The 25680-nt window shown below is 40.8% G+C and overlaps 1 protein-coding gene across 2 annotated transcripts in view; it reads right to left on the bottom strand.

Moving 5' to 3' along the window:
- Nucleotides 1-25680, bottom strand: part of EXOC4 (exocyst complex component 4) — a 797616-nt gene that overhangs the window by 147604 nt on the left and 624332 nt on the right. For both annotated transcript variants that reach the window (XM_036905582.2, XM_057504775.1), the window contains exon 12: nucleotides 5734-5870. In XM_036905582.2, coding sequence (XP_036761477.2) covers nucleotides 5734-5870 — 137 coding nt within the window. The remainder of the gene's footprint in view (nucleotides 1-5733; nucleotides 5871-25680) is intronic.

Here is a 25680-nt window from a genome sequence, read left to right as displayed (position 1 = left end):
ATCTGCTGACTCCGTATCTCTAAGTGGGGGTCTAACAGACACTCCAAATTTAAATCTTGATCTACTTGCTCCCAAACCTGCAGTGTTCTCCATCTCAATAACTGGCAACTCCATCTTTTCACCACTCAAAAAACCCTGAGTTCTTTGTGAGACCTTTCATTGTCTCACACTCGATATCCAGTCTGGCAAGATTCTGTTGGTTGGCCCTTCCAAATGTAATCAGAATTCTATCACTCCTCATCATCTCTGCTGCTACAAATAGTACAAGCTGTCTTCATTTCTCACCTGGATTGCCACAATTGCCCTTAATTGGTCTCCTTGTGTCCACCCCTGTTCTCCAACTGTCTCTTCTCAATATTTATATTTTAAAATATAAGAAAGACCTTGCTGTGCCTAGACACAATTCCTGCAATGGTGCCCCATTTCACTCACAGCAGAAATCCCTATCCCTACAGTGGCTGACGTGGTCTGGGCCTCAGTTATCTTCCTGGCATCCTTCTAACGCCCTCCTTGCTCACTGTACACAGGCCACATAAGCCGCCTCCCCCCATGCCTGAAAAGCATCATGCTGAGCCCTGTCTTAGAGCTCTTATCCTCTGCCAGGGCACTCTTTCCAGATTACCTTACCTAACTCCCCAAACCCCTCTGAGCCTTTCTCAAACCATAACTTGACAGGGCCTACGGCAGCATCCTGTTTGAGATAGCAACCTCCTCCTCCTCCTAAACCCAGAGTCATGCACCCTCCTCCATTTGTTCTCCGACAGTACTTACTATCTCCTAAAATTCTTTATAACATGTTTATGTATTATATTTACTATCTATCTCCTCTCTCCCATCTCCAACACCTCCCATGCAAGCAGTATTTCATCTGTTTGGTTCACTGCTGTACCTAGACACTCTTGCATAAGTACTCAATAAACACTTGTTGAATGAACAAAATCCTAGACACCAAGTAAATAAATTGTTTTAAGAATTGAGTAATCAACTGCATCAACAGATACTGAGATTAAAGAATATTCTGACAGGTTTAATGAATTTAGGCAAGGACCTTGGGGCACAGAAATAATTCCAAGTATAGAATCACAGAACCACTGCTGATGGTCTGAGTGGTACCCCGGAAGACAGGGTAAAACACCTGACAGCAAATGCCCTGATGGTCATAAAAGGAAAGAAGGTGAGTTACAGAAATTGGATGAGTTTGGAATTACAGGCAAAATTCTAGAACAGATTATTTTCGATAGTTTGTGAACAGTTAGGATCTTCCTGGCCTCTGACAATGAAAAAGTCACATGGCCTTTTGCTTCTTTCCTAACTGGGGGACTCACTGACTTGAATGAAGAAATGATAAATTTGGCTCAAGGTCAAGAGACCTTGTTTCTAAGGGTTATTTATAAACTGTCCGGGATGAGAGTTTTTAAAAAGGTTTGGCAGAGAAGGGAGGAGAGGGACTTAAAAATGAAGGGATAGGAGGATTACTAAACAAATACCTAGTATTGCCCATTGCTGGCCTGAGCATGCCCATCATGGGGAGACAGGAAGAAGGGATAACTATGTTAAAAGGATTGGGACTTGGGGAACACCAACAAGAGATCTCTCAAGTCTCTTCTAGGGCATATGATGAAATATAGGGGGGACTGTCACTAATGGTGGTGAAGGCAATCTTTGTTATCATCATTGTCACTATCAAAACAGCAGCTAATTGTGTTGGGGGAGCTTTAACTATTTTGTTAGAAATAATTCTAAAAGACTGACATTTTCAAAACAACTCTATGAGGGACGAACTATTATTATCTCTTTTTGCAGATGAGAAAAGCACAGAAAGGCTGAGTAGCTGTTTGAGATCATACATCTAACAGGTGGGAAAGCTGGTATTCAAATTCAGGTTCCAGGGTCTGTTCTTGAGCCACAGCCCAGGTTCATAGTTAGAAAAACACAAGCATTTCTGAAGTACTGAGTAATATACGGCTGTCAGTCTCAGAGGGAGTCTTGAGAGGTATGCCCGCCAAATTTCCAACTTTGTCCTGTCCTGTTGAGCATTTTAAAAAATGACATATATATAAAGAAATTAAAAGATGGTGTATAAAATCAAGAATCACATGGAATTTGGAGAAATGGCTACATTTTCTGATGACAGAATGAGGATTCAAAAATATCTCAATAGACTGAAATGATGAGCTAAAAGTAGCATTAAATTTAATGGGTAAATGTGAAATCCTGAAGTTAAAAAAAAAACCCTACAAATACAGTATAGGAAAGATAAGACTGGTTTCAGTGAGTATTTCTTCTGCTTCCTTACCGTCTACAGTCAAGCAGCGGCTGTGTCCTGCAGATGCACCCCCCTCACATCCCTGGGTCTGCACTGTCCTCACCATCTCCGCAGCCCCTCCTCTGACCCGGCACTCATCGCCTCTCTCCCCTCTACCTGCACACTCTTGCCTTCTAACCCATCTTACACAAAGCTCAGAAAAAACCCCCTGCAGCCCCGGTCTGCCCCTGGTACTACTCCTCGTTCACTCGCCTTCAGGGGCTCCCCACCTCCTGATCTAAGAAGGCCCATAGTTCCTTGGGCCTGGCATTCCAGATCCTCCGTTTTGGCTCAGCATTCCTTTCTCAAACCCAAACATTCATTTTTTTTCTTCCTTTTCCTATTCTTTCCCACCTCCTTGGCATTGCTCTGGCTTCTTCCTTCTTTAGCCCCTTAATCCTGATTAAGTCCTCCTCACTCTTCACACTTCCTATCGTTCACCAAGCCTTTCTTGTCCTCCGTGAGTAACTTCTTCCCCCCTGGAGCATGTCTACCTATCTTAACCATACTGCCTGTCATGAATTAATGCTCTGGATACACATGTGCTGTTTCTTTGTCCCCTATTTCCCTTCTGTCCTCTACCAAGAAGGTAAGCTTATGAAAGGTCTAATCTGTGACTGACTTCTTTGTCCCCACGGGATCCCGGATCTGGTAAGTGCTCAATAAACACCTGACAGATGCCAAGGATGGGATATCATAAGAGGCACTATGTCCAGCACGGGGTCCTACGCAAGGAAGGTGAAGGTTTTGCTGAAGTACAAAGAGCACCCCTGGCACACTGGGCTCCGTTTTTAAGATAGATACTTCCGGGCTAACGGGCAACAGAAAAAGAAGACTGTGACGGTGTGCAGACCCAGGACATATTAGAAACCAAGACTGTTCAGTCTAGGGGGAGAAAAAGACTAAATGGACCATGGTGGACTTTCATGTACAAGGATTAAAGTTATCTGGAACCATCCCAGAAAAAGGGCTATGGCCAGTGGCTAGGGGAGTGTCATTTCAAAACAGGAAATTGCTCAGCAACGACCAGTCTGCTTCGCAGGTGTAGTGATCTTCCCATCACTTGGCATGTGGAGGGGCAAGATAACAAATGCGGAGGAAGAGATCGCCTACAGTAAGTAAGATGCCAATCTATATGAAGCTAACTGATTTCTTTCAAAATACCAAGAACAACAATAATATAAAAATGGTCATCAGTGGAATTTAGTTTGTAGAGTTGACTTTACCTTCTCTTATGCAGGTTCTGTAACAGCTCTATAATAGTTAATATCCACCAGTATTATTATTTGTTAGAAATTACTGGATGGCCCTAATGAAATATATTAAAAAAGAGGATATGACTTGCTTTTTAAAAATAGCCTTAAAATTCAGCTAGTTAAACATAAACTTAATGTAAATGTAAGAGAAAATGTTAGTTAACTGCACTGACTTTAAAATATTTAAAAAATTTTAATACTGATGTTTCAATACTTAAAATATGCTATATGGTTCTCATTTGGTGGATGTGACATTGCTACAGTCCCTCTGGAGTTTGGTTTTGTAAAGGTGCAAATGTTACACTCTATGGCTCAGGTGTTTCAAGCTTAGACACTGAACCAAGAGCAATGGCTTTAACATTTTGTGTGTACACTTCAAAGGAACTTTGAAAAACACTATTCTCCTTCCCACACTTTTAAATTGATAGTATTTTCCTGCATGGGTTTAAATGGCTTCAGAAGATACAATTTTTGACATATATCAAGTGTTGAAAAGATTAACACTTTAAAATCACTATTTTAAGTGTATCCAACGGAATCTCAATGCCATGGGGATTTGCTATCCACCATTATACATCTAACATACATACAAATGAGCTCTTCTTTACCAGCTGGATATTTTTCATTTTTCTCTTTGAATTACTATTTGTTTCATTTCCTCAGTGAATTTTATCCTAGTGTAATATATGTTTATACTTGAAGGTATTTTATTGATTATACGATGGCAGCATTCTGCAAAAAATTATTTGTACAAATTAAAATCTGAAAAATTGAAATTAAAACTGTTACCATGAGACTAAATATTTTTGTTTGAATTGCCTTTATAATTATTACTTAGTACACAATTTATTATAATGTAATTTTTTATTATGCCTATGACTGCAACACACTCAAATGTTATAGTCTTTGATGAATAATTATTGGACAAAACAAAGTAAAATGTTACTGGGAGTACATCCTCAGTGAAATGGTTTTTTCTTTAATTGGTTCATGCAACTGTGTTTCAATAATACTTATTGCTGGAACGAAGGAGGTTAAGCACGAATCTGTGTTATATTCTTCTGCCAGATTAATCTTCCCTAACACTGTTTCCTAGGTCACTTATAATGACTCCTTATCATCTACTCTGCAACATTTAAATGTCGGAGTCTTTTTGGTGAAGACTGCTTGTAATTTGTGCTTACTCTTCCTAGCCAACATTATCTACTACTACCTTCTACAAGGAACTGTGTTCCAGCCTGACTTTCTCTTCATTTCCCCTCAGTATTAGGCCACTATGATAATGCTCCCCAGCATGTCTGCAATGCCCTTATTTATTCTACTGCCCTCAGCCTCATCTTCTTTCTACCATCACACACCTCTCACCTTTTCTCTTTCCCTCTCTTTCATTTTATTCCTTCTGCTCTTGTCTCCTATATTGTACAAGTAGTACCTGATGATGTACTCTACTTACCTATCCTTAATAATACACCACACAAAATTTAGTATTTTATTCCCTGTTTCCGGTCTTGCCAACCAGGCCATAATTTGTTCCTAATTTGTTTGTTTTATTAGCTTTTTATGAGAAGTGCTATGAATCTTTTCCATCAACTCGAAGGGATTTTTGAACCCAGAGAAAAGGAAGCAGAGGGAAAAGTAATAGGTTTTCAAGTTCATAACGACAGTTTTTCATTTCCAGTGATGTCCAAAACAGGTGTAACTGTCCTTTCATGACAGTAGGAAGACTACAGATCAAACATCAGGGGAACATATGTGTAAGAAATAAAAAGAAATCATGTTATAGATTACTAAGGATTACTAAGAGTTCAAAATCTATATAAGATCTTTTAGGATCACCAGATGACTAGTCAAGGTCTGCCATTTTTCCCTGAGCGAGACAAACCTTATGATTCTAGGCTTCCATGCAAATCAAGGCTGACACCTCACTATGCCAGCCACTGGCAGTCCTAAGTGGCTCTGTCCCTTCATGCCTGTCTTTCTCTCTGTGGGTATGATGACACAAGCATCTAGGAGACTACTTCTGAGGCACATGTACTCATCAGGCCCTGTGGCCACCTGAAAGGTGGTCCTTTTCCATAATGGCGGGAGGTGAGGCTGGGACAGCAGCACCACCACCTTGCACAGTCGCCAGGCGCTGCAGTGCCTTGGCACAGCCCCCAGCAGAAGCCCCACCTGTAGGCTGCAGTGCAGGTGTCCTTGTACTCCTGGAGCTTCACGCACACCATGTTGAGGAACTGGTCTGAGTAAGCGCTCAAGTCGCGCATCAGGTTCATGAGGTCCTGCACTGTTTTCTCCACAATAATTGTGCTCTGGAAGATAACACAGAATTTCATGAGTATTTTCTACTCAAGGAAGGATAACTGAAAGGAAGCAATCACTTAAGAGTTCAGCTTTCACTCACAATATAGACAGGTCACGGGGAAGGCAGTACAGCACAGAGAAGACAAGTAGTGGCTCTACAGCATCTTACTACGTTGATGGACAGTGACTGCAAGGGGGTGTGGTGGGGGACTTGATAATATGGGTGAAAGCTGAAACCACAATGTTGCTCATGTGAAACCTTCATCAGATTGTATATTAATGCTACCTCAGTTAAAAAAAAAAGATAAGCTTTCGTGGGAGGATGGGACATTTAAAGTGACAAAACAAATCTCTTACATCGTGTTTGCCTTCCAGAGACCTGAGAAAGTGTTTTCTGGGGAAGGGCATAGACCAGGGATTTTTCAAATTGGTTTCATGGAATTCTTGGCATCCACAAGATACCTCTGTGGCTATTAAGAAAAGAAATGGGTATTTGGTTGGAGTCTGACTCACTTTGAGATTAGGGGCCAGGCAGCACAAAGAAAAAGCCTTCCCTGAGTTGTTGAACAATTTTTTTAAAACCATCAATCTATTAAGAATGCAACTAACATTCGTATTATGCCTTACAGCTTGCAGACTGTTTTCACATACACAGCATATGTTATCTCACTTGACATTCACATAATAATCAGATAATCATGAGCATTTATTAGATTCTTACAAGTGCAAAGTACAGTGCTAGGTATTCTACATGCTCCATCTCATTTAACCCATTCAACATGCCAGCCCATCAGGTGAATCCCATAACCATCCTCAGTGTAAAGAAGAAGAAATTGGCTTAGAAGAAGGAAGTGAACAAAGCAAGGGCTCCAGGCTTTGTCCTTGAACACCATCCACCCTCTGCGTCCCAGCCAGACCCGAGCGCTCCTGAGGGTGGGTAACCCAAACATTTTCTCATGCGATCGCAGTATTTCCTATTGCTGGTGCCGTTGTAGAAGCAGTATCCAAATAGACTCAGACATCTTCTTAAAACTGAATTAAAGGAATATCCAAGGGAGAAAATAATAAGCCCATCTTGTAGCTAGAGACTGACAATGCTGTGCAGCAAATCAGTGTTATGTCTGAACACAGGCATATTCAATAAATTCTAAACCTTTCATTAAGGAAAGACTGAGTTGTTTAAACCATTAGTTCTTGCCTCTTTCAAGAGCAGGAGAATTACACTGGAGTAAATACTAACCACATGCTGAGCTGCTTGATGTCCCTTTGGTCAACTGGTTTGTTGAATAATCATTTATTCATATTTAATTACATATACTATAGTAGACTTGGCCATAAAAGTAAACCTTGAAAAAGAAAATTTTTTTCCAGTCCGACAGTGACCCATGAAGGAATGAATGGCATTTTATCATGCTTAAATGTAGATGCTGGGATACAGGGTTTTGGCTAATTTCTTTTCTACTGAAAATAAAAAGAATAGATAAAAATCTATAGTTTTTCTCAACACAATGGAGTATCAGCTTGAGTTATGAGTTTACATGTGCACGTTTATGCAAGATTATTTGATGTACAGGTTTCTTATCTTCTTTTCCTCCCCCCTCCCACCCCTGCAGTAAAATAATCAGAAGGTGAAATGGAAGGAACAGAGGAAACCAAATTACAGTCTCTGTAGAATCCCCACAAGTCCCACTTCCTCTCCTTATTGATTTTAAGATTAAAGCACTGCAGCTTCACCCTGATCCATAAGCCCACTCCTCTGTACTTGTGTGTGAGTGACAGGAATTGATTCTGCGTAGCTACATCTGTCCCCGTGCTGGTAAGAAGAACCTAAAATCCTCATTCTGATTCAGAACACTGGGTATCCTACAATATGTGGGCAGCAATTAATAAAGGAGAGCGGCGCTCAGCCATCCTAACAAAGCCCGTTTAAAATCTAAAACTGCAGGGAAGCTGAGCATGGGGAGACGCTGGGATTATTGAGAGACAGGGCCTGGTTCTATTCCCAATTACGCTATTGATAATCAACTCTGGGGCAGGGTGGGCAACCTCTTCCTTTCTCATGACTCAATTTAGTCTTCTAATAAGCAAGGATAATTTGGTGGCCCCTCCGCTCTAGTGGCCCTCATCGCTCAGGTATATTCAGTCGGGGCACTGGTGCTTCTCACTTGGGGACCATTGTGTGGCTGCTCTCAGGCGGCCTCAGGTGGTTTGGTCTTCCCGGTTAGACGCGCAGCTTCTCAAAGCGAGCCCAGCATTCTTCTTGCCCTTCTTTCTGTCTCCCATCCTTCCCCTCCCCAGCTTGTTTATAATTTCTCAGCATCTTCAGGACAATACTAAGAATAAAAGAAACAGTACTACTAGTGTTAATACAGGTTCATAAACTTCTTTAAATGTCATATAAGGGAGGGATGCCAGACACAGACATCTGTGCATTTTGAAACCTCTGGTTCAGTGTGGTCTGTATTCAGCCCAGTGCTCTCAGGTGACTAGAGCTGTGCTGAAGGCAGTCCCGAGGGAAGGGGACCCTGCAGGCAGTAAGAATATGGTTTGGGGGTAAACAGGAAGTACCTACAGGGAATGATTAGAATGCCACGTTTAATTCCAATGATTATGCTCAACAAAGAGCCTGTGTGATGCTGTATGATTACATACAATTTTCCAGCTATTTGCTTGGTTTGCCTTGTCGTAGTAGCACTCCGGATAATCAATCACTACATTTGCTTCAAGGAAAATGACACTGTAGTTTGCCAAATGATGGGTATTTTTACAGGGGAAAAAAATTCGCACTTTTCAAGAATTTAAAACAATTTCCAAATTGGTGGCTCTGACAGAGAAATGCTAAAAATATCAAATTTCTAACAAGGTCAATTCTGTTTTTATTTATTTGATCTGTTTGGCACCACGCATGATTTATGGACTTATTATTAATTTTGGGATTTGCCTATGTTGAACATAATGACTTCGTAATAAGTCAAACCCTGATTTCATTCATAATTTCTACTAAACATACCAAAAATGATTTATACTTGTTTAGAAACAACCCAATTCTCATTTCTTGGAACTTATTACCAGGTAATAAAGTCTGGGCATGACATGAAAAATGAGAAAAGAAGAAAACAACCAAACAAACCCATGATAGCTGATGCAATTTAAAAAAACATTTATATGAAAATAAACTAAAATTTCTTACATGGATACACCAGCCATCTAAAATAAGAAGAGAGTGTATAAGGAGCAGCTCATTGGTTCCACACTTGAAAAAAATTTAAAAATAAATGAATGAAGATGTTTAAGCCTTTGAGACCTTGTCCATTGTTTGTCAAAATGGGGCTCTGCAGCATGATATTAGTATTATAGAAAATTGGCTCTAAGTTCAAGTACTTTGGAAAATGCTGAGTTAAAGAAAACTGACGTGGTTTCCTCACTGGAGGACTTTGGAAACTTTTACTCTATACTCATGTCATTGTGACTCTTGAAGAGGTGACTGTGGTATTCAATCTCCCCCTAACTATTTAATCAAAGAAAGGATTTTCAGAGCACATCTTTTCACATCTACTGGAACAGTGTTTTCAGAACATGGTTTGGGAGTAACTCTTCCAGTTCTCTGGTCATACTGATGAGGACACATCAGTCCTGGCAGGAGTGCGGTGGGAATCCAGCTCTCTGCCGCCTCAGTCCACGCCCTTTCCTACACACCCACCCCTCCGGGCTTCTCTGGAGCGCCACTGAGCATGCCCACCCTGCGCCCCAACCGCACTAAGTCATTCCTTGACCAGGTGCCCTCCTGTCTCTGTGCCTTTGAGCTTCCCACTCTCTGAGCTTCCCCTCCTGGGAGGCCCTTCCTAGCTCATGTCTCTCCTCCTTGAAGAGTCAGCTGTACGGTGACCTGCTCTGATTTAAATGCCCCTTCTCCGTGCTACCAGAACACTTTGGGCGTAATTTAGCCCAAGCCCGAAGTGGGGCTTGGCAACTACTGGTTCACTTGACTGTCTCTTCCACTAAGCTATAAAATGCTTTTGTTTGGTAACTATACCTGTATATCTGCTACCTAGTAGGAAGTTATCTGGCCTATGGTTGGTGTTCACTGAATATTTATTAGATGAATTAATGCAAATACATAGCACATTCTGAACAGGGTGAAAGCACAGGCCTTGAGTATAATTATAATGTAAAACAGTGGGTCAAAAGCCTGACTTGGTAAGGTAGAATCAGATCACAGTCTCTATTACTGTATCTTAACAACTCCCATGATTCTAAAGACTGAACATTTATTGTGACTAAAGTTCTTAGATTTTTCTATAAAAACCTTCCTAATTTCACCTAATTGCATTTTTCTCTATAATGACAATCCATTATGTATACAACTAAATGTGCTAATTTTAAAGTTTTAAGACATATACATTCACAATTCAGGAAAAACAACAACAAAAACTTTAGTCTGGAGAAGGCAACCTCTGCATGTGTGCTGTTTTAGCTGCTAATGCAGAGATGGTGCAGACACCTAAAAAGAACCTAGGGTTCTGGGAAATGGCTGTATGAAGAATTTGACAGAAAATATGTAGTAAATCTGTCCATTGCTTCAGACACACCCATCCACTACTACACACATACCAGCAGCTGTGGAGGGAGGGGGCTTCACAAATGTTTGCTGATGACACGATTACTGTTTATCGGGGCATATTCCACTACATGTCATTAACACTGGTCATACCAGATTGCCCTTCCAATTACTATCGGCTCCAAGTTGTAGTTGGCTATAAACTATCATAGCGACGATGACGACAGTAATGACAGAAGCCAAAAGGAAATCTGTTCTCTCTCTTTTAATCTATATTTTGATTTGTGTGGTGTTTAAAATGTTTTGATGAGATTTACTCCTTTCAGAAACTATCTGGGAAAAACTAGCCACCCAGGGAGTTGCTACCTGAGAAACTGCTACTTCTTCTCCCTTCGGAACCATGTTCCACCTCACCAGGGCCTCACGGAACTTTAAAATGTGTATGTCCCACAGAAGTGAGTGCTTCTGTCCGTGGGAAGACATGAGCACAGTTTTATTTGTAATAGCAAAACCAAGTGATCCTCACGTCCACCAGAAGCTGAGTGGACAAATAAACCACTGCACATTCATCCAAGGGAAACCCGCAGAGCAAAGGAAAGGACCAAGTACAGCCACCTGTGACAACACGGACGGAGCTTCACACCGTGCGCTCAGTGAACGCGGTTGGACACGGGGAGAACAACTGTACGGTTTTATTATTATCATAGTTCAAAAGCAAGCAGAAGTAATTCTGGTGATAGAAGTCAAAATCGGGGCTGCCCTTGGGGCACCTGGAAGTGGGTCCTCATGGGGAAGGGAGAGCCTTCCAGATGCCCCTGGAACTCCACCCACCACTCTGTGTCCCAGCTGGACCCGATCAAGTTTCATGCTTTCAGGAAAATCAAGGCTGACACCTCACCTACACCAGCCACTGGCAGTCCTAAGTGGCTCTGTCCCTTCATCCCTGTCATTCTCTCTGTGGGTATGACGACACAAGCATCTAGGAGACTACTTCTGAGGCACATGTACTCATCAGGCCCCGTGGCCACCTGATAGGTGGTCCTTTTCCATAATGGCAGGAGGTGAGGCTGGGACAGTAACATTACCAACTTGCATGACAGGCAGTGTGAAGAGTGAGGAGGATTCAGTCAGGATTAAGGAGCTAAAGAAGGAAGACACCAGAGTAATGTCAAGGAGGTGGGAAAGAGTAGGGAAAGGAAGAAAAAATAAATGTTTGGGTTTTGGAAAAGAATGCTGAGCCAAAATGGAGGATCTATCAATAACTACTTGATTGGGTAATTGCTGCATGAGTCGAAACATGTAAAAACTCTCATTGTTTAAGATGCATGCACTTTACAGTTTGCTAGTTTAAATAAAAATAAAACATTAGTTACGCCTAATTTTGTCCTTCAGCAACTTGAAGCTCTTGAGTAGACTAGGTCCCACATTCATCGGATTTCCTGTAAGGCCCTTCATGACGTGACTTCTCTCTATCCCTCCAGCTCCCCCGCCCAGCACTGCCCCCTTGCCTTTCTAACCAGGCGCCATGTAGGACTTTAGTTCTTCATTCCCATGTCAGGCCTTGCACCTGGCTGCAAAGTCGTGACCCTTGTCTTCCTTTCCTAGAGAACTTTTTCTTACCTTTCAGGTCTCAACTAAAAACTCCTTTCAGTGGGAAGACTCTCTCCGCTTCCCATTTGGTCCTGTTAGAAATACCCAGAACGCGTCCCCCACCCTTTGGTTCTGTTTCTCTGCGGAACCGAGGTTAACACAACCTTTGCTGGGGAGGACGGGATACTGGCTAGGAGGGACATCTGGCTGGTGGTCACACGTATGCCTGTTACATCTCAATTTTAAAACAACTTATGTCTAACCGTTACACAGAGGAATAGGCACCCCTTCAAGAATTTTCTGAGACCACCATCTGTCAGCGTACAAGTATTCTATTGTAATGCTTTCACTTGCGGTATAGTTTTAAAATGTGAAGCTGTTACGTAGCATTGCTGGCAATACCACTACGGGCCACTAAATCAGACCGGTTCAGAAGGATCAGACGTTGTTTGGGGGAAGAGCAGGGAATTTTGATTACATAGATACATAGTTGTTATGTACCTATTCTCTCTGTGCCAAAAGTAGGCTAACTCTAGGAGAAAAAAAGCTAGCTGAGCAAGATTCCTACCCTCTCGCAATCTTTGATATGAGTAGGAGGAGACAGACAAGTTCCTGAATAAGGACACGGAGCTGTTCGGGGTGCTCCCCTGGACGTCTGCAGGTGGCCCGGCAGCGGCGGAGAGGAGGAAAGAGGTCCCTGCCCTGGGGTGGAGGGCAGGGTGAAGGGGTGAGGAGGAGGAAGTTGTAACTGGGCCCAGTCCTAAAAGATATAAACAGCGACTTGTAGGTTGACCAAGATGGAAAAAAAGCACTTGGGGCAGACGGAACATGAGACAGTGTGGGATCCGGGGACTGCAAGCGGCTCTGCACAGCAGAGAGAGGGAGTCAAAAGCTAGATCCTGGAGGCCCTTTTGTAACTTATACATACACAGAGAGTACCTAAGTATTTTGGATATTCCTCTTTACTTTTCTCCAGCAAGAAAATACAACAAATTAATCCAAATGTTACTATTCACTAGATGGTCCACTCCAAGTGCAGGAGATCACCCCAAAAGGTTCCACTCTTGAGAAAGACAAATTTCTACAGCCAACAGGGAATGACACGCTGACGCTCTTCTAGCAGGCTGCAGAGAAGTGGGATTTATTTGGACTTAAAGAAAATGAGGTCAAATTTTGGGCAATCAGAAAAGCTATATCCTTTTAGAATTCACATATGTGATTATTAAATTGATTTGCCAGTTAAAAACTAGGAAAATGCATATGATGTAAACTACTAATAATATTTTCTTAACATTTTGGGTAGAGGACCATTTATGGTTGAATAATATCTGTGTCTAACATATCTTATAAGCACAGCTGGCTCCTTATGAGGCTTATTTAAGGGTGTGTGATTTCATATTCAAAACAAAACAAAAGAGCAGGAAAGGGGAAAGAAGTATACAACAGTCTGCTTTAATTACACTGTGAGATCCCAGGGGGCAGCTTTGTTTCCCTAGCTAATACTAGATATTAAAAAAAATATTTGTTGACAAATATACTTAAAATCAATGTAACTCTGTGTCCAGATTTATTAATTACCCTTACTACGTAATGGAGCCCGAAGAGCAGAAACAGTGAATAGGTGAGCATTAAAATAAGAAACATCCCCAACTCCACTGCCACCCAACAGGCACACTCACATGCCCCACATGTATTTCAAAAGCACCTTAAGGTTGCTATTCAGTGAAATGCATAGTGCTACATGCTACAGGGGACACGGAGGTATAACAATAACATTAGCAGCCATAGTACTTCTTTTGTGCCAAGCAGTGCTTGTGGCATAAAGCATGGTCTCCTTCTAGTTGAGATAACATCATTTCAAAAAGAAAAAAGTGGTATTTCAAGAGAAGATGCAAATAAGTACAGAAGACAATGTAAGGGAATGGGAGTACAAAGGTGGGAGCCTGAACGGGCGGTGCCTGGAGCACAGGTGAGGTTGGGATGCATGCACAGAAGAGGCAACGCATTTTAGGGTGAGAAAGGCACAGGCAAAGGCTGGGAATAAGGGGTGTGCTGGCTGTGTGGGGCAAACAGACCAGTGTGCCTGGAGGAGGGGTTTCTGTTGAGAAACTGGAGGAGAAAGGTGACTGGACAAGAGGGAGCTGGCCTGTGCATGGCCTGAATGACGGGCTGAGGGCTGCCTCCTCTAGCTGGAGAACTGGAAAAGCTGGGCAGTGTATTAGGAGGTGGAGCTCAGAGTCCTAATTCTAGAGCTGAAAGCAACCCTGCCTATCGACAATCTAATCCTTGGATTTTAAAATAGGAAAACAACCAAAACAAATATGAAAGGGCCTGTCAAAGATACACAGGTGGTTTATGATACTTCAAAATCTAGAATCCAGGTCTCCGTGTTCCCTCTGGCCAAAGCTGATGATTAGGACATCAACTGGAATAAATTATTGCAGCTGACGTATTTATTGAAAAACATGAAAAATCAATGCCTAGAGAAAGTCACAAAAAACTTGTTTGTCACCCTTTGATCAAATTCTTTGAAAAGGATAAAGAGAAACAACTATGCATTTACTCTGTCTTTCCAGTAGGAACTGTATTTCAGGATTGCAAAATTGTGGACGCTCTACCTTAATGAAGAATGACAGCTAAGAAATGTAGAAGAAATAACATAATTAGAATAGAATAACAGAATTAGAAATAACAGAATCATTTTGCAGTCCCTAGTAAAACAATTGATTCAGGTAAAGATTATCAATTGGTTCTAAAACAAATTGATGAAAGTTGACATTTGAAATGAATATTTTTGTAGTGGCAAAGTTCCACCATGCAGATTACTTTCTGGTCAAATAGGGAAAAACTGCAACTGCACAATGGAGGGACCACATGGTCCCAACTGTCATCCAGAGGGTCAATCTGAGCATCACTAACATTAGGAAGCCAGTTCCTACAGCCCTGTGGATGTGATGGAATATGAAATGTAACACCATCTAGGATATATTATTACTAAAAACATTTAACTTCAATCTAATCAGGCTTTTAGATCTAACTTATAGTAACAGGAAATAGAGAAAAGCTATCAGACCCGTACAGAGGATGGGATATTCTAGAGCACAGCTGGCTGGGTCTAATCAACACGTCTCTGTCACGAAAAAAGTGACTTCTAGATTAAGAGACTTAAGCCATCTAACAACTGTGGCTCTAGATGGAATCCTGGTTTGGACAAACTAGTTATAAAGAATATTTTTGTAACATTTGGGAGATTTCAAAATGTACTGGGTATTAAAAGATATCAAGAACTTACTGCTAATGCTGATAATAGTGATAATGATTTCGATAATGAAAATGCTCTTGCTTTGTAAAGAAGTAATACTAAAGTATTTTGCTATAAAATAGCTTGAAGCCTTGCTTTAAACACTAGAAAACCAGATGAAATTATGAAGCTATAGTTTTGGAAACTGGAGAAGGAAAATACATGAGGTGAGCCCTCCAAATGCACCAGCTGGAGTTCCCAGGTCAGAATGTGGGAAGGGGGAAACTTCAGCAGAGCCTGGAATCTTGCTGAGTTGAGGAGAAAGAATTTGATTTCAGAAGGTTAAGACAACTAGAGTTTTGTGGACTAAAATATCAGAGTAGGAAACTGTACAGAGGGAGGGTAAAAGAAGGGGGGGAGGGGGGATCTCTGTAGATACTCAGAAGAGTCTCTTCAAATCTTTGGCTGAGTACTGGTAAGTGCATGCGTGGCAGAAGCTACTAGGCCAGTGAAAGAATGACCTGAAAAGAGCAAGTGGAATTCCCAGAGTTCGCACAGGGCCAGGAATGGTTCGTGTTTCTACTAGCTAGACTGGAAAATCTCCTAACAGATAGGGCATCTGGTAGAGTCCTCAGAAAGGCACTACCTCAGGAGCGGGGTCAAATTAGCCTTAGGATAAAGCTTGCTCTGAATGTGTCTAGCAAAGCCTGCAAACAAACAGTGAAATGAGCAATGCAATTCTGTTACTAAATGGGTTCTAAAACACAGTTCAGTAACATTTAAAGGACTACAGCAAAATCTAGCAACTAACAAAGTAAAAGAAATCACATGTCCAGCAACTAATCAAAAATGATCTAGCATGCAAAGAAGTGGGAAAATACATAAGGAGGAGGAAAATTAGTTAAGGGAAACAGACCCAAAAATGAGTCAGATAACAGAAAGAGTAGACAAGGAGGTTAAAAGAGCCATTAGAAATATGTTCCTATGGCCTAGAACATAAAGGAAACGATGAAAATGACAAGAGAAATGGGAGACACAGCAATAGAAACTATCCAAAATAAAGCACAGATGGAAAAAGGTTTAAAATGGTGGAACAGGAAGCCAGTGAATGTGGGACAATGTCAAGCCACCTAATACACATGTGCTTGAAGACCCCAAAAGAGGTGGGGGACAGAAAAATAATGGCTGAAAATTTTCCAAATTTGATGAAAACTATAAGGCCACAGATCCAAGAAAGTCAACAAAACTCAAACAGAAAATCATTTAAACTAAAGCAAGAAACATTGTAATCAAGTTGCTGAAAACCAGTGATAAATAGAAAAATCTTAAAAACAGCAAGAAAAACAAAAGAAATGAGATTTGAAAAGGAAAAGGGAATTCAGGCCTTCTGACTTCCATTTTTATGACCTCTTTACTACCCCATTCTGTGTCCTCTCTTGGGGAAACAGTGCTGGGTGAAGATGGGCTGGGTTAAGGGTCCAATAATACGGGTACTACTATCTCTATATGCAAAGGGTCCAATATTATTCCATGCTCTACAGTCTAGTTATACACACATGGGGGCTGGACCGAGATGCAGCACTCACAGCAAGGAGGTTGAGTGAGGCCCTGGCAGTAGCCTAGGGGCGGCTTGAGGAAAAGAGGATCCCAGAGAGAAAAAAAGAACAGGGACAAAGATTAAAAAAATCGAGAAAGCAACAGCTGATAAAGGCTAAGGAAGAAGACTTTCAAGGAAGGCGCGTAGTGTAGGGAATCAGACTTTCCAGAAACCAGCTACCCACCCCCACACACTCCAAAGGACAGAGAGGAACAGCCAATGGACGACTTCCTCCAGGTAAGGGCGTCCCCTGGAGGTTTATTTCCGAGTTGTATATTTGTAACTATTACACAAAGGGTTCAATATTATTCCATGCTCTACAGTCTAGTTATATGCACATTAAAAAAAAAATCCTTCATTCTTTTCCTTAACCTAAGAAATGCAAGTTGTTCTTTAAAAAAGGCAATTTACTCAAAGGAAAAATTAGTAAAAGAAAAAATAAAAAGTAAAGCATAAAAGTAAAATGGCATGAAAAAGAATATAGATGAGCTTCAGAAAACATATCTTCAAAGATAACCCAATTGTAGCCCTTAGTTGACTTGACTAATGAAGGTAAAAAATTCAAGTGCCCTTGTTTTCCCTTATTTTAGATATACTGTAAATATAAAGAGCATTTTGCAAGCAGGAAAGGACTTTGTTCTCCCAGCTGACATACCCGCTACCTGTCTACAGCCACCACTATCACCATGAAAAGGCAGAAGAATTTAGTTCAGTCCAAAATAGTCCAAACAACCCCTGAGAAAGGACCTGCGGAGATAGACCTAACCAGTCTCCCTGAAAAAGAATTCAAAATAAAAATCATAAACATGCTGATGGATCTTCAGAGAAATATGCAAGAGCAAAAGGAGCAAGTAGAGAGGGAGACTACAGAAATAAAAAAATCTCTGGAAGGACTTAAAAGCAGAATTGATGGGATGCAAGAGGCCATTAATGGAATAGAAACCAGAGAACAGGAACGCATAGAAGCTGACGAAGAGAGAGATAAAAGGATCTCTAGGAATGAAACAATATTAAGAGAACTGTGTGACCAATCCAAAAGGAACAATATCCATATTATAGGGGTACCAGAAGAAGAAGAGGGAGAAAAAGGGATAGAAAGTATCTTTGAAGAAATAACTGCTGAAAACTTCCCCAAACTAGGGGAGGAAATAGTTGCTCAGACCACAGAAGCACACAGAACTCCCAACAGAAGGGACCCAGAGAGGACAACAGCAAGACACATAATAATTAAAATGGCAAAGTTCAAGGACAAGGACACAGTATTAAAGGCAGCCAGAGAGAGGAAAAAGGTCACCTACAAAGGAAAACCCACCAGGCTATCAACAGACTTCTCAACAGAAACCCTACAGGCCAGAAGAGAATGGCATGATTTATTTAATGCAATGAAACAGAACTGCCTTGAACCAAGGATACTGTATCCAGCACAATTATCATTTAAATATGAGGAAGGGATTAAACAATTCCCAGACAAGCAAAAGTTGAGGGAATTTGCCTCCCACAAACCACCTCTACAGGGCATCTTACAGGGACTGCTCTAGATGGGAGCACTCCTAAAAAGAGCACAGAACAAAACAGCCAACATATGAAGAATGGAGGAGGAGGAATAAGAAGGGAGAGAAATAAAGAGTAATCAGACAGTGTTTATAATAGCTCAATAAGCGAGTTAAGTTAGACAGTAAGATAGTAAAGAAGCTAACCTTGAACCTTTGTAACCACAAACTTAAAGCCTGCAACGGCAGTAAGTACATATGTTTCAATAATCACCCTAAATGTAAATGGACTAAATGCACCAATCAAAAGACACAGAGTAACAGAATGGATAAAAAAGCAAGACCCATCTATATGCTGCTTACAAGAGACTCACCTCAAACCCAAAGACATGCACAGATTAAAAGTCAAGGGATAGAAAAAGATATTTCATGCAAACAACAGGGAGAAAAAAGCAGGGGTTGAAATCTAGTATTAGACAAAATAGACTTCAAAACAAAGAAAGTAACAAGAGATAAAGAAGGACATTACATAATGACAAAGGGCTCAGTCCAACAAGACGATATAACCATTATAAACATATATGCACCCAATACAGGAGTACCAATATATGTGAAACAAATACAAACAGAATTAAAGGAGAAAATAGAATGCACTGCATTCATTTTGGGAGACTTCAACACACCACTCACTCCAAAGGACAGATCCACCAGACAGAAAATAAGTAAGGACACAGAGGCACTGAACAACACACTAGAACAGATGGACCTAACAGACATCTATAGAACTCTACATCCAAAAGCAACAGGATACACGTTCTTCTCAAGTGCACATGGAACATTCTCCAGAATAGACCACATACTAGGCCACAAAAAGAGCCTCAGTAAATTCCAAAAGATTGAAATCCTATCAACCAACTTTTCAGACCACTAAGGTATAAAACTAGAAATAAATTGTACAAAGAAAGCAAAAAGGCTCACAAACACATAGAGGCTTAACAACATGCTCCTAAATAATCAATGGATCAATGACCAAATTAAAATGGAGATCCAGCAATATACGGAAACAAATGACAACAACAACACAAAGAACCAACTTCTGTGGGACACAATGAAAGCAGTCTTAAGAGGAAAGTATATAGCAATCCAGGCATATTTAAAGAAGGAAGAACAATCCCAAATGAATAATCTAATGTCACAATTATCGAAATTGGAAAAAGAAGAACAAATGAGTCCTAAGGTCAGCAGAAGGAGGGACATAATAAAGATCAGAGAAGAAATAAATAAAATTGAGAAGAATAAAACATTAGAAAAAAATTAATGAAACCAAGAGCTGGTTCTTTGAGAAAATAAACAAAATAGATAAGCCTCTAGCCAGACTTATTAAGAGAAAAAGAGAATCAACACACATCAACAGAATCAGAAACGAGACAGGAAAAATCATGACAGACCCCACAGAAACACAAAGAATTATTAGAGACTACTATGAACACCTATATGCTACCAAGCTGGAAAACCTAGGAGAAATGGACAACTTCCTAGAAAAATACAACCTTCCAAGACTGACCAAGAAAGAAACAGAAAATCTAAACAGACCATTTACCAGCAATGAAATTGAAGCGGTAATCAAAAAACTACCCAAGAACAAAACCCCCGGGTCAGATGGATTTACCTCGGAATTTTATCAGACATACAGAGAAGACACAATACCCATTCTCCTTAAAGTTTTCCAAAAAAATAGAAGAGGAGGGAATAATCCCAAACTCATTCTATGAAGCCAACATCACTCTAATACCAAAACCAGGCAAAGACCCCACCAAAAAAGAAAACTACAGACCAATATCCCTGATGAACGTAGATGCAAAAATACCCAACAAAATATTAGCAAACTGAATTCAAAAATACATCAAGAGGATCATACACCATGACCAAGTGGATTCATCTCAGGGATGCAAGGATGGTACAACATTCGAAAATCCATCAACATCATCCACCACATCAACAAAAAGAGGGACAAAAACCACATGATCATCTCCACAGATGCTGAAAAAGCATTCAACAAAATTCAACCTACATTCATGATAAAAACTCTCAACAAAATGTGTATAGAGGGCAAGTACCTCAACATAATAAAGGCCATATATGATAAACCCACAGCTAACATCATACTGAGCAGTGAGAAGCTGAAAGCTTTTCCTCTTAGATCAGGAACAAGACAGGGATGCCCACTCTCCCCACTGTTATTCAACATAGTACTGGAGGTCCTAGCCATGGCAATTAGACAAAACAAAGAAATACAAGGAATCCAGATTGGTAAAGAAGAAGTTAAACTGTCACTATTTGCAGACGACATGATATTGTACATAAAAACCCCTAAAGACTCCACTCCAAAACTACTGGAATTAATATCGGAATTCAGCACAGTTGCAGGATACAAAATTAACACACAGAAATCTGTGGCTTTCCTATACACTAACAATGAAGTAATAGAAAAAGAAATCAGGAAAACAATTACATTCACAATTGCAACAAAAAGAATAAAATACCTAGGAATAAACCTAACCAAGGAAGTGAAAGATCTATACCCTGAAAACTGCAAGACACTCTTAAGATAAATTAAAGAGGTCACTAACAAATGGAAACTCATCCTATGTTCCTGACTAGGAAGAATTAATATCATCAAAATGGCCATCCTGCCCAAGGCAATATACAGATTCGATGCAATCCCTATCAAATTACCAACAGCATTCTTCAATGAACTGGAACAAATAGTTCAAAAATTCATATGGAACCACCAAAGACCCCGAATAGCCAAAGCAATCCTGAGAAAGAAGAATAAAGTCAGGGGGATATTGCTCCCCAACTTCAAGCTCTACTATAAAGTGACAGTAATCAGGACAGTTTGGTACTGGCACAAGAACAGAGCCACAGACCAGTGGAACAGATTAGAGACTCCAAACATTAACCCAAACATATATGGTCAACTAATATTCGATAAAGGGGCCATGGACATACAATGGGGAAATGACAGTCTCTTCAACAGATGGTGCTGTCAAAACTGGACGGCTACATATAAGAGAATGAAACTGGATCACTGTCTAACCCTATACACAAAAATAAATTCAAAATGGATCAAAGAGCTGAATGTAAGTCATGAAACCATAAAACTCTTAGAAGAAAACATAGACAAAAATCTCTTAGACATAAACATGAGTGACTTCTTCATCAACATATCTCCCCGGGCAAGGGAAACAAAAGCAAAAATGAACAAGTGGGACTATAGCAAGCTAAAAAGCTTCTGTACAGCAAAGGACACCATCAATAGAACAAAAAGGTATCCTACAGTATGGGAGAATATATTCATAAATGACAGATCTGATAAAGGGTTGACATCCAAAATACATAAAGAGCTCACACACCTCAACAAACAAAAAGCAAATAATCCAATTAAAAAATGAGCAGAGGAGCTGAATAGACAGTTCTCTAAAGAAGAAATTCAGATGGCCAACAGGCACATGAAAGGATGCTCCACATCGCTTGTCATCAGAGAAATGCAAATTAAAACCACAATGAGATATCACCTCACACCAGTAAGGATGGCTACCATCCAAAAGACAAACAACAACAAATGTTGGTGAGGTTGTGGAGAAAGGGGAACCCTCCTACACTGCTGGGGGAATGTAAATTAGTTCAACCATTGTGGAAAGCAGTATGGAGGTTCCTCAAAATGCTTAAAATATAGAAATACCATTTGACCCAGGAATTCTACTTCTAGGAATTTACTCTAAGAATGCAGCAGCCCAGTTTGAAAAAGACAGATGCACCCCTATGTTTATCGCAGCACTATTTACAATAGACAAGACATGGAAGCAACCTAAGTGTCCATCAGGAGATGAATGGATAAAGAAGATGTGGTACATACACACAATGGAATATTAACTCAGCCATAAGAAGAGAACAAATCCTGCCATTTGCAACAACATGGATGGAGCTAGAGGGTATTATGCTCAGTGAAATAAGCCAGTCGGAGAAAGACAAGGACCAAATGATTTCACTCATCTGTGGAGTACAAGAACAAAGAAAAACTGAAGGAACAAAACAGCAGCAGAACCACAGAACTCAAGAATGGACTAACAGTTACCAAAGGGAAAGGGACTGGGGAGGATGGGTGGGAAGGGAGGGATAAGGGTGAGGAAAAAGAAAGGGAGCATTACAATTAGCAGGTATAATGTTGGGGGTGGTACGGGGCGGGCTTGACAACACAGAGAAGACAAGTAGTGATTTTACAGCATCTTACTATGCTGATGGACAGTGACTGTGAAGGTGTATGTGGGGGGACTTGGTGAAGGGGGAGCCTAGTAAACATAATGTTCTTCATGTAATTGTAGACTAATGATACCAAAAAAAAAAAAAACAAATATATATATATATATATATATATATATATACACACATATATAAAGAGCATTTGTATTGTAATATAAATGTACATGTCAGAAGAGCTACCTATCATCCATTTGTCCATCTGTCTAATATTTACTGAGCTCCTGCCATGAGCCAGGCACTACCACTATGCTACATTCTGGGAATACAACAATTATAATGAGGTGGCCAAAGATGTGCTTTACATGCATTACCTCCTTGTTTTATATGCGGTAGTGCTTTATAAATGCGTTACCTCATTGAACTCCCTATCCATTTTACTGAACTATCTATAATATGGGTACTCTATTATCTCTATTTTATAGCTGGAGAAACAAAAGGACTAAGAGATCTAAGAGTCGTCCAAGGGCATACTGGATTTGAACTCAGTCAGCCTGGATCTTGTGTTGCTTCTAGTTGCTTCTAGTAAAAACAGTAAGTAGTGAGTTAATCTTTTCAGGAAGTCCCCAGGGCTGGTGCAGCACAGTCCAGGTGAATGAGGACTGATTACGGAAGGTTACCGTGACCTTCAGAGGACATTTAGTGAGACCAGAAGTAGGTTCACCGGAAGCTGTGGAGGGGTGCATGGTGAGGGGAGAGACTCTCATTGGAGACATTTGCCCATGAGAGGAAGATGTGAGTAACTCAGCAAGTAGATAGGATGGAGACAGAACAGGAAATGAAGATTGGACCCTCCTGCTTGTCACCAGGCTGTTCTGTATAACGAGCCTTCTGCAGGCACAGGGCCACTCCACCGCCAGCAGCCAAGAGACTCTTCAGTAGCAGTTTTAAGCCAGCAATGGTTCTCATGTCTTCGTGCTATCCTGATGCCCTGGCCTCTTAATTCACCCAGAACCAATATTTATGACAAAAGGATTGGACATAAGGACATAAGACTGCCATAGAGGCTCAATCTAATAATTCAAACTATCTTAAACTCATCTTTCTGAAATGATCTTTTCACATAATTTTCCATGCCCTGCTAATGCCATCACCACGGCATTTCCTAACACCCTTCTCCTTGAGAACTAAGAGTACTTCGCAAATATCTCCATCAATATCCCAACAGATTGTGAGAAAGCAGAGCAGTCATTATCATCCCAATTTTTTTGCAAGTCTAACACTTAAAGCAATTTCAAGGAACAAGTATAACACTTTGAAAGACGTTTTAAAAGAACTCTGGAACACCAAGCTGCCATCACAGGTAGTCTTAAATGTTTGCATCTCTTTATATTTCTCAAATTCACATTCCATTCTGACAAGTTTCTGTCAAGTAACAAAGCATCTACATTCACAGAAAGCCCTCTCTGGTGTAGCAGTATTATTCAAGAGTTTTATGCGATTATTTTGGCCTTTTAAAGATTACACGTCCTCAGCTACTCTACTGAGTGCCAACCAATAAACACACCTGGAAATGCACAGAGCAGAACCTTTACAATTCTCCTTTTCACTAGCAAAGGCAAGGTCTCTTGAGCAGGAGGCTGCAGTGACCCACGGTGGGGATTCATTAGGGAAGAGCTACAAATATATAAATCACCATGTCAGAGGAGGAAGTCCAGCTGGACCCAGTGGGAGATGCACAGCACACACACATTTGTTCCACTCTGTGCAGGCTCACCTGTCTTTGGTGGCTCACACCATGTAACAATCAATCACCCTGACAAGTTTCCCTGCAGATGGTTTCAGCCTCAGTTACTCCTGCACCTCAGAGGTAAGATCTGGAGCCCTCTAAGGAGGAGAATGAGCAGAGAGCTTGGCTTCCATGAAAACAGAACATATGGGACTGTCTGGTGGAGAGGGCACGTGAACAAGTGTGCAAGCGTGCACATGCGAGGGAAAATTTGTTCAAGGGTAGAGATATAGCTCAGATATGCCTCATACCAGGAGAGACAATAAAATTTGTGAAGAACTGATGAATTTTAAAAAGTAGACCTTATTTTTGATAAAATTGGCTAGTTGTAAACCCAGCATTTGAGCTCATTCTAGGAATAAAGTTAACTGCTCTATATGACCTCTGCATGTTGACCAAAACAATATACAGCCTGGGCAGAAACCAAATGGCTAGTAAACAGGAGACCAGGGGTGCAAACGTGGTTTTAACACTGACTGCCTTGGCAATGTGGACCGAGTGACTCTCCCTTTTTGCAAGGGGTGTGATATTCTTCATGAACCACGGGGCATCTCCACCCTGGCCACTGTAAAGGCGACTTGGGCTTTAACTCATTTTCCCAAGTTTAGGAGATGAGTCATTCATACTTATCTTTCCCAGATTTTAGTTCTCAAAGCACATTATTTGTGATTTGAGATTAGAAATTACCACAATGCATTCTGATGAACTAAACTCAATGGCATTCCGCCAAAGTCTGTGTGAAAGTCACAGTAATAGAACCACCCACAGCCTGCCCAGGGAAGCAGCTCTTCTGAGCCCAGGAACTATTAGTGGTTAAAAAAAAAAAGAACATTGAAGATTTGATGCAGTTCCTTCTAAGACTATCTCTTCACACAGGAAACACCCACGCCACTGGGAAGGACACAGCCGACACATGTACAATAAATTCCAGACTTGAGGATTTCAACAACCAGGAAAAATAAATGGACCAATTAAAAATAGATCTGACTTTTAATTTTGCCCAGTTATGATCTTAAGACAAAAACAGATCACCTGCAACACCATTGTTTTTATAAAAGTATGGTGTTGGGAAAGTAATAGGAAAAAAAGGACAGTCCTTTCCAAGAAAGTTGACTGGAAAACACACAGACAGACAGACACACACACACACACACACACACACACACACACACACACACACACACACACACACACACGGACTATACTGAACTTACTTTATACATTTTCTGTGGATCCCACGTGGGGCTGGCTGGCCTGGGTTGGCAGACTTTGGGATCACTGCTCGAGGAGTAA

The sequence above is a fragment of the Manis pentadactyla genome, chromosome 7 (genome assembly GCF_030020395.1).
Source record: "Manis pentadactyla isolate mManPen7 chromosome 7, mManPen7.hap1, whole genome shotgun sequence".
NCBI lineage: Eukaryota > Metazoa > Chordata > Mammalia > Pholidota > Manidae > Manis > Manis pentadactyla.
This window is presented reverse-complemented; position numbering and strand designations above follow the sequence as displayed.